We start from the raw sequence: 12,780 nt of genomic DNA, 5'->3' as shown, positions 1-12,780 counted from the left end.
TGGCGCCAATACCCGGATCTGTCTCGGATCGGCAACGTTCGGGTGGGCTCGGATTCACGAAATCAGAGTGCGCTCATCTCTAGTTTGTACCCAGCTTAAGTATTTATGGCATAGAGACTTCACAGAATGCATGTTCTCCAGATAAAAGCATTCTTTTATATTTCAATGTATGCAGTAAATCACTAAAGTAAACTTATTTAGATTTCACAGTAGTCCCCATTTAAACCAAAGGGTTTTTCATAAGTTGATATCAAAGGCAAGGGACATAAGAGCAAGTTTTGAAACGATCACAAAAACAATGGGAAGTCTCTTTTTTCTAAATCCAATAATAATTTAACTTAGCACATGTGATAAGCATATTGTCTACAGTATAAACCCGCAGCACAAATGCAGTTTTGTGAGATCACACATACTTTTGTTTAAAAGGCACCTAGTTTTATAGGTAAGTGCATATTATGGCACGCCAAGATGGCAGTGTCTACTGGATTGCGTTAATCCGAGCCCACCCGAACAGTGCGGATCCGATGGGATCCGAGCACTGTTCGGGTATTTCCGGCGGCCCAAAAAAATCAAACCCAGGCTATGACGTCCAAGTCTTGCGTCGGATCTCGCGAGACTCGGATTGCATAAATTCGCCGCTTGCGGCCTCCATCTTCATTCGGGCTCAGATCAGGGAAGAGGGAGGTTGTAGTTTAGTGGTGCTCCTGTGGCCTGTGACTCTGTCCTGCTTAATCCAGTTGTTAGTTTGTCCTGTGCTCTGTCCTGCTGATCAGTCCAGTGGTGCTTTTGTCCTGTGCTCTGTCCTGCTGAGTCCAGTGGTGCTTTGGCCAGTGCTCTGTTCTGCTGAGTCCAGTGGTGCTTTTGTCCTGTGCTCTGTCCTGCTGAGTCCAGTGGTGCTGTGTCCTGTGCTTTGTTCTGCTAAGTCCATAGTTATTTTAAAAGTTTTAAAAAATCATAAAAAAATAAAAAAAATATACAAAAATATAAAAAAATTATTTAAAAAGTATAAAAAAAATTCTAGTGCAATATATTCTTGCAGTCCAGAAATATTAGTACTGCAATATTTACCTACGTTCACTGTTCTTGCAGTCCAGAAATATTAGTACTGCAATATTTACCTACGTTCACTGTTCTTGCAGTCCAGAAATATTAGTACTGCAATATTTTACTACGTTCACTGTTCCTGCAGTTCAGAAATATTAGTACCAGAGATTAAACTACGTTCACTGTTCCTGCAGTCCAGAAATATTCGTACCAGAGAATAAACTATAATGGAGTACAAAAATTTGGAGGATAAAGTAGGGAAAGATCAAGAACCACTACCTCCTAATGCTGAAGCTGCTGCCACTAGCCATGACATAGACGATGAAATGCCATCAATGTCGTCTGCCAATGGCGATGCCCAATCTCCTAGTAGAGGGCATGTAAAATCCAAAAAGCCAAAGTTCACTAAAATTAGCAAAAAAAGAAAATTGAATGCCATTTACCACACGGAGTGACAAGGAACGGCTTAGGCCCTGGCCCGTGTTCATGACTAGTGGTTCAGCTTCACCCAAGGATCTAAGCCCTCCTCCTCCCCCCCCCCTCTAAAAAATTTAAGAGACTTAAGCTGTCATCAACAACACAGCAAACAACTCTGCCTTCTAAAGAGATGGCATCACAAATCCCCAAGGCGAGTCCAAGGGTGTTGGTGGTTGCGAAGCCTGACCTTCCCATCACTGTACAGGAAAAGGTGGCTCCTTCCACCATTTGCAGCACGCCCTCTGCATATGCTGGAAGGATCACCCACAGTCCAGTTACAGATTTGGCTAATGAAGGTGTGAATGTTGTACACCGGGAGGAGGATATTGATGTAGCTGGTGCTGAGGAGGAACTTGACGAGGAGGATGCTGATGTGGTTATCTTAAATGAGGCACCAGGGGGGGAAACAGTTGTTGTCCATGAGATGAAAAAGCCCATCGTCATGCCTGGGCAGAAGACCAAAAAATGCACCTCTTCGGTCTGGAGTTATTTCTATCCCAATCCGGACAACAAATGTATGGCCATATGTAGCTTATGTAAAGCTCAAATAAGCAGGGGTAAGGATCTTGGCCATCTAGGGACATACTCCCTTATACGTCACCTGAAGAACCTTCATAATTTAGTGTTTAGTTCAGAACCTGTGGCTAGGACCGTCACCAGTCCAGGGACACCTAAATCCCTTAGTCCTGTTGTATCCACACCAGCAACACCCTCCTTGTCAATTTCCCCCACGATCTCGATCAGAGATAGTCCTGCAGTCCAGAAATATTAGTACCAGAGATTAAACTACGTTCACTGTTCCTGCAGTCCAGAAATATTAGTACCAGAGATTAAACTACGTTCACTGTTCCTGCAGTCCAGAAATATTAGTACCAGAGATTAAACTACGTTCACTGTTCCTGATTGGTTTTTTAAAGTGCGAATGTCCTATTTCAACAACATCAGGGTGGGTGGGAGGGCCCAAGGACAATTCCATCTTGCACCTCTAGCAAACTCTTGCAAACTGCCATCCTGTCTGCCACTGCAGTGCCACTCCTAGATGGGCCACGTGTTTGTGCCGCCCACTTGTGTCGCTTAGCTTAGACATCCAGCTACCTCGGTGCAACCTTTTGGACTAAAAACAATATTGTGAGGTGTTCAGAATAGACTGGAAATTAGTGGAAATGAATATTATTGTGGTTAATAATAGTGTAGGAGTGAAAAAAAAATAAAAATATGGATTTTAGCACTTTTTATGCTTTTTTAAAAAAAAATCAGAACCCAAAACCCAAAATCAGAACCAAAACCTTTCGTGGGGTGTTTTGGCAAAACAAATCAGAACCCAAAACCTCAAGCTAATCAGAACCTAAAACCCCAAAAGTGGCTGGTGCACACCCCTACTGATATCTCATTATACTCATGATTGAGGAGAGGAATGGAAAAGTTGACATTAATTAAAGAGGTGATCTCAAAGTGTTAGCGGGCTGGACTATGCAGTGACATTTGACTATTTTCACTCTTTCTAGTATATGCATTTTGAGGTAGAACTGCAAAAACTAGGTGCAGAATTGATTTTCTGGAGCAATTCCAAGTGGACATGTACCTTAAAATGTACTTGGTAGACAAGAAGGCGCATTTGAAAAAATAAAGAAGCAGCACAGGTCTGCATTTTTGCTATTCACAAATTAGCTTAATATGTTTGGTGCCATGAGTGCAACAATACACGAACCAAACCAGAATACAAAGTGAAGATAATTTGTGCTCACCAGGGGCCTGATTCATTAAGGAAAGGAAAGCAAAAAATTAGTAACTATGGCAAAACCATGTGGCATTGGAGGGGGTACATTTAAAATGTGGGGACAGATCTATAGTTGGGGCAGAGCATATCGTAGTTCAACTTTAAATTTCAGTGTACAAATAAAGCTATGAAATATTATTGTGCTACATGAAAAAACAGCCAGTATTTAACTTATGTGTAAAATAATAAACTAACATCCATCCCTTGCATTGTAACATGGTTTTGTCCAGGAGAAAACCTACTCACTTTTTGCTTTATTTTTCACCTTCATAAGAAACTCCAATCAGGTCACTGATTATTTTAGCTGCAGTCTGAGATAAGTACAAGTTTACTACCTGACATCACTAGGATCTTTCAGTCTCCTTGAAAAATATAAATGTGTCCTTCTCACTGAAAAGCCTGACATTTGTCTTTTAGTCTGAAAATGTGAATCCATTCACTACAATAATTAAAGTACTATTATTATAAATTGATGATAAACTACACCCACGTCATTAGAAAAAGAGCAGTGATCTGAAAAGCTTCTTGGTAGTGGAGCACTTGATCTGAAATGCATCTTGCCTACTTTATTAATTACATGTAATAATTAGTGTTATGTTGGTATAATTAATGGAAAATAAATACATAGTATATTCCATCAAGTAGTTTTAATAAATAATGAATGGAACGAAGATCAAATGTAACTAGTGACACTTCAAATCCTTAAAGGGAAACTACTCCCGCATAAACATAACACACAGTTGATAATCAAATAATTGGAACATACACACAACATTTTTTCCCCCAGCACACTGCTATAGCCAGCAACAGATCTGCCATTTCTACTGTAGATAAAAATGCAAAAGTCTTTGTTGCACACATTTGCAAATGTATGTTTAAGCCATCCGCTACGCCAAGGCGCTTTTGCTAATAGGATGGTCCTACTCTAAACAATGAGAGTCCCATATATTTGGGCCATACATATGTGTTTTTAAATTGAGAGCCAACTTACCAAAGAGGTACCCCAGAAGCCTCCAAACAGCAATTCAGTGCCAGTACCCCCTCTCAGCTATTGACACCAACATGCGTCTCAGACAAATACAAAAGTGGAAGCTGCTCAAATCAATTTATAGGCCATAACAGGTGCTTGAAAGGGTGGGGTTATCCTACAAGGAACATACACGCAACATTTTTGCCCCCAGCACACTGCTATAGCCAGCAACAGATCTGCCATTTCTACTGTAGATAAAAATGCAAAAGTATTTTGTTGCACACATTTGCAAATGTATGTTTAAGCCATCCGCTACGCCAAGGCGCTTTTGCTAATAGGATGGTCCTACTCTAAACAATGAGAGTCCCATATATTTGGGCCATACATATGTGTTTTTAAATTGAGAGCCAACTTACCAAAGAGGTACCCCAGAAGCCTCCAAACAGCAATTCAGTGCCAGTACCCCCTCTCAGCTACTGACACCAACATGCGTCTCAGACAAATACAAAAGTGGAAGCTGCTCAAATCAATTTATAGGCCATAACAGGTGCTTGAAAGGGTGGGGTTATCCTGCAAGGAACATACACACAACATTTTTTCCCCCAGCACACTGCTATAGCCAGCAACAGATCTGCCATTTCTACTGTAGATAAAAATGCAAAAGTATTTTGTTGCACACATTTGCAAATGTATGTTTAAGCCATCCGCTACGCCAAGGCGCTTTTGCTAATAGGATGGTCCTACTCTAAACAATGAGAGTCCCATATATTTGGGCCATACATATGTGTTTTTAAATTGAAAGCCAACTTACCAAAGAGGTACCCCAGAAGCCTCCAAACAGCAATTCAGTGCCAGTACCCCCTCTCAGCTACTGACACCAACATGCGTCTCAGACAAATACAAAAGTGGAAGCTGCTCAAATCAATTTATAGGCCATAACAGGTGCTTGAAAGGGTGGGGTTATCCTGCAAGGAACATACACACAACATTTTTTCCCCCAGCACACTGCTATAGCCAGCAACAGTTCTGCCATTTCTACTGTAGATAAAAATGCAAAAGTATTTTGTTGCACACATTTGCAAATGTATGTTTAAGCCATCCGCCACGCCAAGGCGCTTTTGCTAATAGGATGGTCCTACTCTAAACAATGAGAGTCTCATATATTTGGGCCATACATATGTGTTTTTAAATTGAGAGCCAACTTACCAAAGAGGTACCCCAGAAGCCTCCAAATAGCAATTCAGTGCCAGTACCCCCTCTCAGCTACTGACACCAACATGCGTCTCAGACAAATACAAAAGTGGAAGCTGCTCAAATCAATTTATAGGCCATAACAGGTGCTTGAAAGGGTGGGGTTATCCTGCAAGGAACATACACACAACATTTTTTCCCCCAGCACACTGCTATAGCCAGCAACAGATCTGCCATTTCTACTGTAGATAAAAATGCAAAAGTATTTTGTTGCACACATTTGCAAATGTATGTTTAAGCCATCCGCCACGCCAAGGCGCTTTTGCTAATAGGATGGTCCTACTCTAAACAATGAGAGTCCCATATATTTGGGCCATACATATGTGTTTTTAAATTGAGAGCCAACTTACCAAAGAGGTACCCCAGAAGCCTCCAAATAGCAATTCAGTGCCAGTACCCCCTCTCAGCTACTGACACCAACATGCATCTCAGACAAATACAAAAGTGGAAGCTGCTCAAATCAATTTATAGGCCATAACAGGTGCTTGAAAGGGTGGGGTTATCCTGCAAGGAACATACACACAACATTTTTTCCCCCAGCACACTGCTATAGCCAGCAACAGATCTGCCATTTCTACTGTAGATAAAAATGCAAAAGTATTTTGTTGCACACATTTGCAAATGTATGTTTAAGCCATCCGCTACGCCAAGGCGCTTTTGCTAATAGGATGGTCCTACTCTAAACAATGAGAGTCCCACATATTTGGGCCATACATATGTGTTTTTAAATTGAGAGCCAACTTACCAAAGAGGTACCCCAGAAGCCTCCAAACAGCAATTCAGTGCCAGTACCCCCTCTCAGCTATTGACACCAACATGCGTCTCAGACAAATACAAAAGTGGAAGCTGCTCAAATCAATTTATAGGCCATAACAGGTGCTTGAAAGGGTGGGGTTATCCTGCAAGGAACATACACACAACATTTTTGCCCCCAGCACACTGCTATAGCCAGCAACAGATCTGCCATTTCTACTGTAGATAAAAATGCAAAAGTATTTTGTTGCACACATTTGCAAATGTATGTTTAAGCCATCCGCCACGCCAAGGCGCTTTTGCTAATAGGATGGTCCTACTCTAAACAATGAGAGTCCCATATATTTGGGCCATACATATGTGTTTTTAAATTGAGAGCCAACTTACCAAAGAGGTACCCCAGAAGCCTCCAAATAGCAATTCAGTGCCAGTACCCCCTCTCAGCTACTGACACCAACATGCGTCTCAGACAAATACAAAAGTGGAAGCTGCTCAAATCAATTTATAGGCCATAACAGGTGCTTGAAAGGGTGGGGTTATCCTGCAAGGAACATACACACAACATTTTTTCCCCCAGCACACTGCTATAGCCAGCAACAGATCTGCCATTTCTACTGTAGATAAAAATGCAAAAGTATTTTGTTGCACACATTTGCAAATGTATGTTTAAGCCATCCGCCACGCCAAGGCGCTTTTGCTAATGCTAATAGTGCAACAAAATACTTTTGCATTTTTATCTACAGTAGAAATGGCAGATCTGTTGCTGGCTATAGCAGTGTGCTGGGGGAAAAAATGTTGTGTGTATGTTCCTTGCAGGATAACCCCACCCTTTCAAGCACCTGTTATGGCCTATAAATTGATTTGAGCAGCTTCCACTATTGTATTAATCAAATAATTGGAAATCATTGTTATCAATTTTCCTACATGTTTCTAATTGAAAATTAATATGTTGTATGATTGTAAAATATGAATATTCTACATGTAGACTACATGTTCTACATGTACACTACACTTACACAGTTTTAGGCATTTTTACGACACTATGAGATGATTATATACATATTCAATACAAGATTTGAAGAGGACATATTCTAAATGATGAACCCATTATATTGTTATAGTACGCTGCCAATGTTTACCATATTAATAGACTCTTATACCCTTAAACTGTCTTCTGTCTGCAAAATTGTGTTGATATCTTCTTTTATTTTTAAGGTCACAGCCCAGGCAACCTGCATAACTCTTACGGCAATGAGCGTGGACCGTTGCTATGTAACAGTATATCCACTACATTCACTACGTAATCGCACACTTCGCTTAGCTATGGCAGTCAGCCTGGGCATTTGGATAGGTAATAATTTTATAAGTAATGTTTGAAATTATACATACCTGTGTTTGTTGTCTGCTTTTGACTCCAGAAAGATTCATATTTATTTATTCTTTTATATTTAGTTATAAAAGATTCTACTAAGAAAAAAACATTGTGATTACTCTAATTTTCAAGTTTATCCTGAGCACTCAAAGACGTACCTTGAATGATGTAATGTTGTATGTTATGTGTTACATGATACACATGTAACAGAAATTAATTCCGTCGGTTTATACTAGTGTTTCCCTACACCGGTCCACAAGCCCCCGTAACAGTCCAGGTTTGAAGGTTATCTGTGCTTGAAAACAATGATTTAATTAGTGTCTCACTCAGTGCTCGAAGCAGGGTGGTATGTGCCAGTATGACATACTGGCACTTCTTTGCCCCACTTTCTTCACAGCCAGGGCTGGCGGTAAGCTTTTCTCACTTACCACCGGTGCTGCATCTGGTCGACAGCAGCTGTCTCCTCTAACTCCCTGCTCCATTCTCACTGACTGTTGGGCGTGACATCATCACGTCCCGACACTGATAGTGAGGAGTGGCGCAGAGAGGAGCCAGGACACAGAAGAAAAGTAGAAAAGGAAGAGAAAAAGAAAGAAGTTCATAAAAAGGTAAGTAGAGACCGGAGGGGGTGGGGGGGCAGTGTGATGAATGAGGGCACAGGGTGATATAAGGAGGGCACAATGTGATGAAATAGGGCACAGTGTGATGGAGGGGGGCACAGTGTTTTGAATGAGGGCACAGCAAGATGAATGAGGGCACAGTGTGATGAAGCAGGAGGCACAGTGTGATATGGAGGACACAGTGCGATGAATGAGAGCACAGTGTAATATGGAGGGAGCACAGTATGATATGGAGGGCGCAGTGTGGTGAAGATGGAGGCAGAGTGTGATGGAAGAGGAGGTGGCACAGTGTAATATGGAGGGCAACATGTGATATGGAGGGGGCACAGTGTGATGAATGAGGGCACAGTGTGATGGATGAGGCACAATGTGATGAAGGAGGAGGCACAGTGCGATATGGAGGGCACGACAGCTCTCTCCTCCTTCTCCTCCCTGCTCCATTCTCACTGACTGTTGAGCATGATGTCATCACGTCCGATACTGCCAGTGAGTAGTGGTGCAGAGAGAAGCCATTACACAGAAGAAAAGAAGAAGAGGAAGAGAAGAAGAAAAGAGGTCATAGAAAGGTAAGTAGAGAACAGAGAGGGACAGTGTGATAAAGGGGGCACAGTGTGATGAAATAGGGTATAAGGTGATGGAGGGGGCACAGTGTGAAGAATAAGGGCACAATGTGATGAATGAGGGCACAGTGTGATGAAGCAGGGTGCACAGTGTGATATGGAGGTGGCACAGTGTGATGAATGGGGCACAGTGTGATGCATGAGGACACAGTGTGATAAAAGAGGAGGCACAGTGTGATATGGAGGGCACAATTTGATATGGAGGGGGCACAGTGTGATATGGAGGACACAATGTGATGAAGGAGGATGCACAGTCTAATAAAGGAGGATTTACAGTGTGATGAAGGAGGAGGCACAGTGTGATCTAGAGGAGGCACAGTGTTGTATGGAGGGTATAGTGTGATGAATGAAGGGATAGTGTGATGCATGGGGCACAGTGTAATGCATGGGGCACAGTGTTAAGAATAAGGGCACAATGTGATGTATGAGTGCACAGTGTGATAAATGGGGCACAGTGTGATGAATGATGGCCCAGTGCGATATGGTAGGCACATTGTGATGTGGAGGGGGCACAGTGTGATGAATGAGGGCACAGTGTGATGGATAGGGCACAGTGTGATGGATGGGCCACAGTTTGTTATGGAGGGCACAGTGATGGAGGAGGGCGCAGTGTGATGAAGGAGGGCGCAGTGTGATGAAGGAGGGCGCAGTGTGATGAAAGAGGGGGGCGCAGTTTGATGAAGGAGGGGGCATAGTGTGATTAAGGAGGAGGCACATTGTGATATAGAGGGCACAGTGATATGTAGGGCACAGTGTGATGAATGAGGGCACAGTGTGATGAAGGAGCACATTGTGATGGAGGGGGCACAGTGTGATAATGGAGGGTGCAGTTTGATGAAAGAGGCTGCAGTGTGATAAAGGAGGCTGCAGTGTGATAAAGGAGGCTGCAGTGTGATAAAGGAGGCTGCAGTGTGATGAAGGAGGGTGCATTGTGATGTTGAAGAGGCAAAAGTGTGAATTCACTAGTGAGAGGGAATATTAGGAGCAGGAACAGGGATAGATAGACCAAGTAGTATGGATATGGTTAACATGGATATCCTCAAAGGCTGAAATGTTAGGGGGCCATGAGGACTGGATTTGGGAACCAATGGTTTATACATTACATTCTTTTAGGACGCAGAATGTGTTCTAATCCTAAATAGTATTATATTGAGTGAAATGCCCCAGGACAGATAATGAACCCATGTATAAATGTAAGCATTTGTGCAATCATTTCATATCCATTTCTTTTTAACACTCGTGTATACAGCCTAATGATAAAATAGATGTGCAATGCTTGTTGTTTAAGGAAAGAGGTATCACTTAAATCTTTTAACATAATCTAATTTTAGCTTTTCCCAAATAAAGATTACATTCCAAATTAAATCTAGAATTACTTGCTACCATAGAAATGTTAGGTGTGTTATTTCATTAAATGTCAAAAATAGTATGTGAGACTCACTATGATTAATTGTGTGATTCACAGCGAATCACGTCATTCCGGCCCCTCCCCCTGCTGTATTCGGCCGCAAATTATGGCATAGAGCAGCAGGGGGCAGGGCTTAATTGCATGATTAATGTTGGCACATACCAATCAGCTCTGTAGCAGGATCTCCTGGATGAGAGATAAAAAATGTTTCCAAGAATGCATTACAAGGTAAATTGGCTTTCACACTAACACTTTGGGGTTAGAAATGAAAAAGGTAATTATTAATATCACACACATTAGCATAATAGGTCCACTTTCATTTCTATTCTTAAGCTAGGTACACACTACAGAAAATTTCACCTGATGTGGTATCTTTAATGATTTTACCAACGACTGAAAGTCCTTATCAGCAAGCTTATTCATGTGTATACACTTATTTGATTTTACATGATTGACCTTCAGATCTGTGATCTTCTTCTGTCATAATCATCTGCTGAAAAAATCATGACTGTAAACTCTATGGAGATCTGCCTACACTGCTGGTCCTGAGTGCATACACACTGCAAAATTTGCCCAATATTATTCCATCGTTTATAGAGATTTTTAGTCCAGTTATAGAAATCAAATACGATATGGTACAATGTGCTTTGATACGATTAAATATCATCGTGGTGGCTTACACTAATGCAATATTTGACCTAACAGTCGATTATCGTGTGCTTGGCACGACAATCGGGTGAAAAACCTGTAGTGTGTGTCCATAGTTACATGTAAATATTAAAGTCCACCTATTAACTGCGTACAATGGAATCATTCATTGCATGGGCAGAGTGTATTTTCATGACAATATAGAATGCTCCCTATCAACTCACTGGAAACCAGTGGCATTGTTCCTAGTGAATTATCAGGATGTGATTCATTGTCATGAAAAAATGCTGCATTCATTATGTGTTGCACTTTAACATATAAATATTTTGATAAAACCTGATATAAATGATGTTGCTTGTTATGGTAAAATTGGTATCCTACTGTAATTATGTCCTACTCTCAGCTTTGTAGAGAAGTTTCAATTAATTGGGCACAAATTGCAATATTGCATTGCAAGTCATAAGTCATTTTGCATTTATTTATGCATTAAATAGCCGCTTGATCATGGATAACAACATAAGAATTTTCTAACAGACCATCTCATGACAGACACCACAGACAACCAAAAGCAGCAAATATAGCATGATAGAACAGTGAGGTTAAATTAACTAAATGTGAAAGGTCAGGAGTGAATTTCAGATATGAGAGTCACCAGGTCACCTTTTAAATAATGACTGCATATGTAAAACCTTACTTGGACAGTTAGGGTGATAAGATGGGTTTATTCTGCTACCCTGTTATTTACTGGTTTGATGAGGATTCACTTTCAGCCAGGAAACTGTCTCCTGTGACTCCTACTGGTGTTGCGTGGCCACAAGCCACTCACCAACTGTGAGGATCAGCTGTGCACCAGACAGTGGTTTTGGTTTTGGATCTGGATTAGCTTCGTGTTTTGGTTTTGGTTTTGGCAAAACCACCATCGTGTGTTTTGGTTTTGGATCTGTATTTTTTAGAGTAATTGCTAAAATATGCTAAAATCACATAATTTTGCTCCTTTTTGATCCTACATTATTATTAACCTCACTAACACTAATTTGAAGTCATTTTTGACCACCTCACAGGTCACAATATTATTTTCATACACTTTCGGACAAAGACTGCAGCGACCTAGCTGGATGCTAAGTGACAGAGCAAGGACCCAAACACACGGCAGTTCCTAGCACATCTAGGACACACTGGCATACAGCAGTGGCAGAAAAGAAAAGTTGTGCAAGATGGAATTGTCCTTGGGCCCTCCCACCCACTGTTATGTTGGTTCTTAAAAAGGACATGCACACTTTAACAAACCAAGCACTTCAGCCACAAAAGTGCCACTCATTGTGGCTGAAGTGCTTGGTTTGTTAGGGCCCCCACAAAATAAGCTAACAATGGCCTAAAGCCACCTAAGGTAACAGTGCTGTTAATTAACTCTACTGTGGCAAGATGTTGTTGTCATCATCCTCAGCCTCCTCCTCACTCTCATCAGTGTGTACATCATTCTCACACATTATTATTTGATCATCACTGGAATCCACTGTTACAGAAGTCTCAGTATTTTGATGCAATCGGCGAGAAAGGCCTTCCTCGTGTAACTTGAAGTTAATTTTTATGAACATAATTTTTTCCACATTTTGAGGATGTAGCCTCCTATGACGATCGCTGACAAGGTTCCTGGCTGTCCTGAAAACTCTTTCCGAGTACACACTGGAGGGTGGGCAGCTTAGGCAGTGCAAAGCGAGTTGGTACATGGGTTTCCAAATTCCCTTTTTTTCCTCCAAGTATGTAAATGGACTGTCTAATGTGTCTATATATAGGGTGGAATTCCACCTTGTCGCTACCTCTTGCTTCAGTTGGTGGCAGG

The 12,780-nt window shown here is 41.4% G+C and overlaps 1 protein-coding gene across 1 annotated transcript in view; it reads left to right on the top strand.

Moving 5' to 3' along the window:
- LOC142108185 (G-protein coupled receptor 54-like) overlaps positions 1 to 12,780 on the top strand; it is an 85,480-nt gene that overhangs the window by 50,320 nt on the left and 22,380 nt on the right. Inside the window, exon 3 of the mRNA XM_075191809.1 lies at positions 7,488 to 7,623. Within this exon, the coding sequence (XP_075047910.1) occupies positions 7,488 to 7,623 (136 nt within the window). The remainder of the gene's footprint in view (positions 1 to 7,487; positions 7,624 to 12,780) is intronic.

The sequence above is a fragment of the Mixophyes fleayi genome, chromosome 1 (assembly GCF_038048845.1).
Source record: "Mixophyes fleayi isolate aMixFle1 chromosome 1, aMixFle1.hap1, whole genome shotgun sequence".
In the NCBI taxonomy this organism is placed as follows: Eukaryota; Metazoa; Chordata; class Amphibia; order Anura; family Limnodynastidae; genus Mixophyes; species Mixophyes fleayi.
Note: the sequence above shows the minus strand (reverse complement) of the source record. Positions and strands in the feature narration are given on the sequence as shown.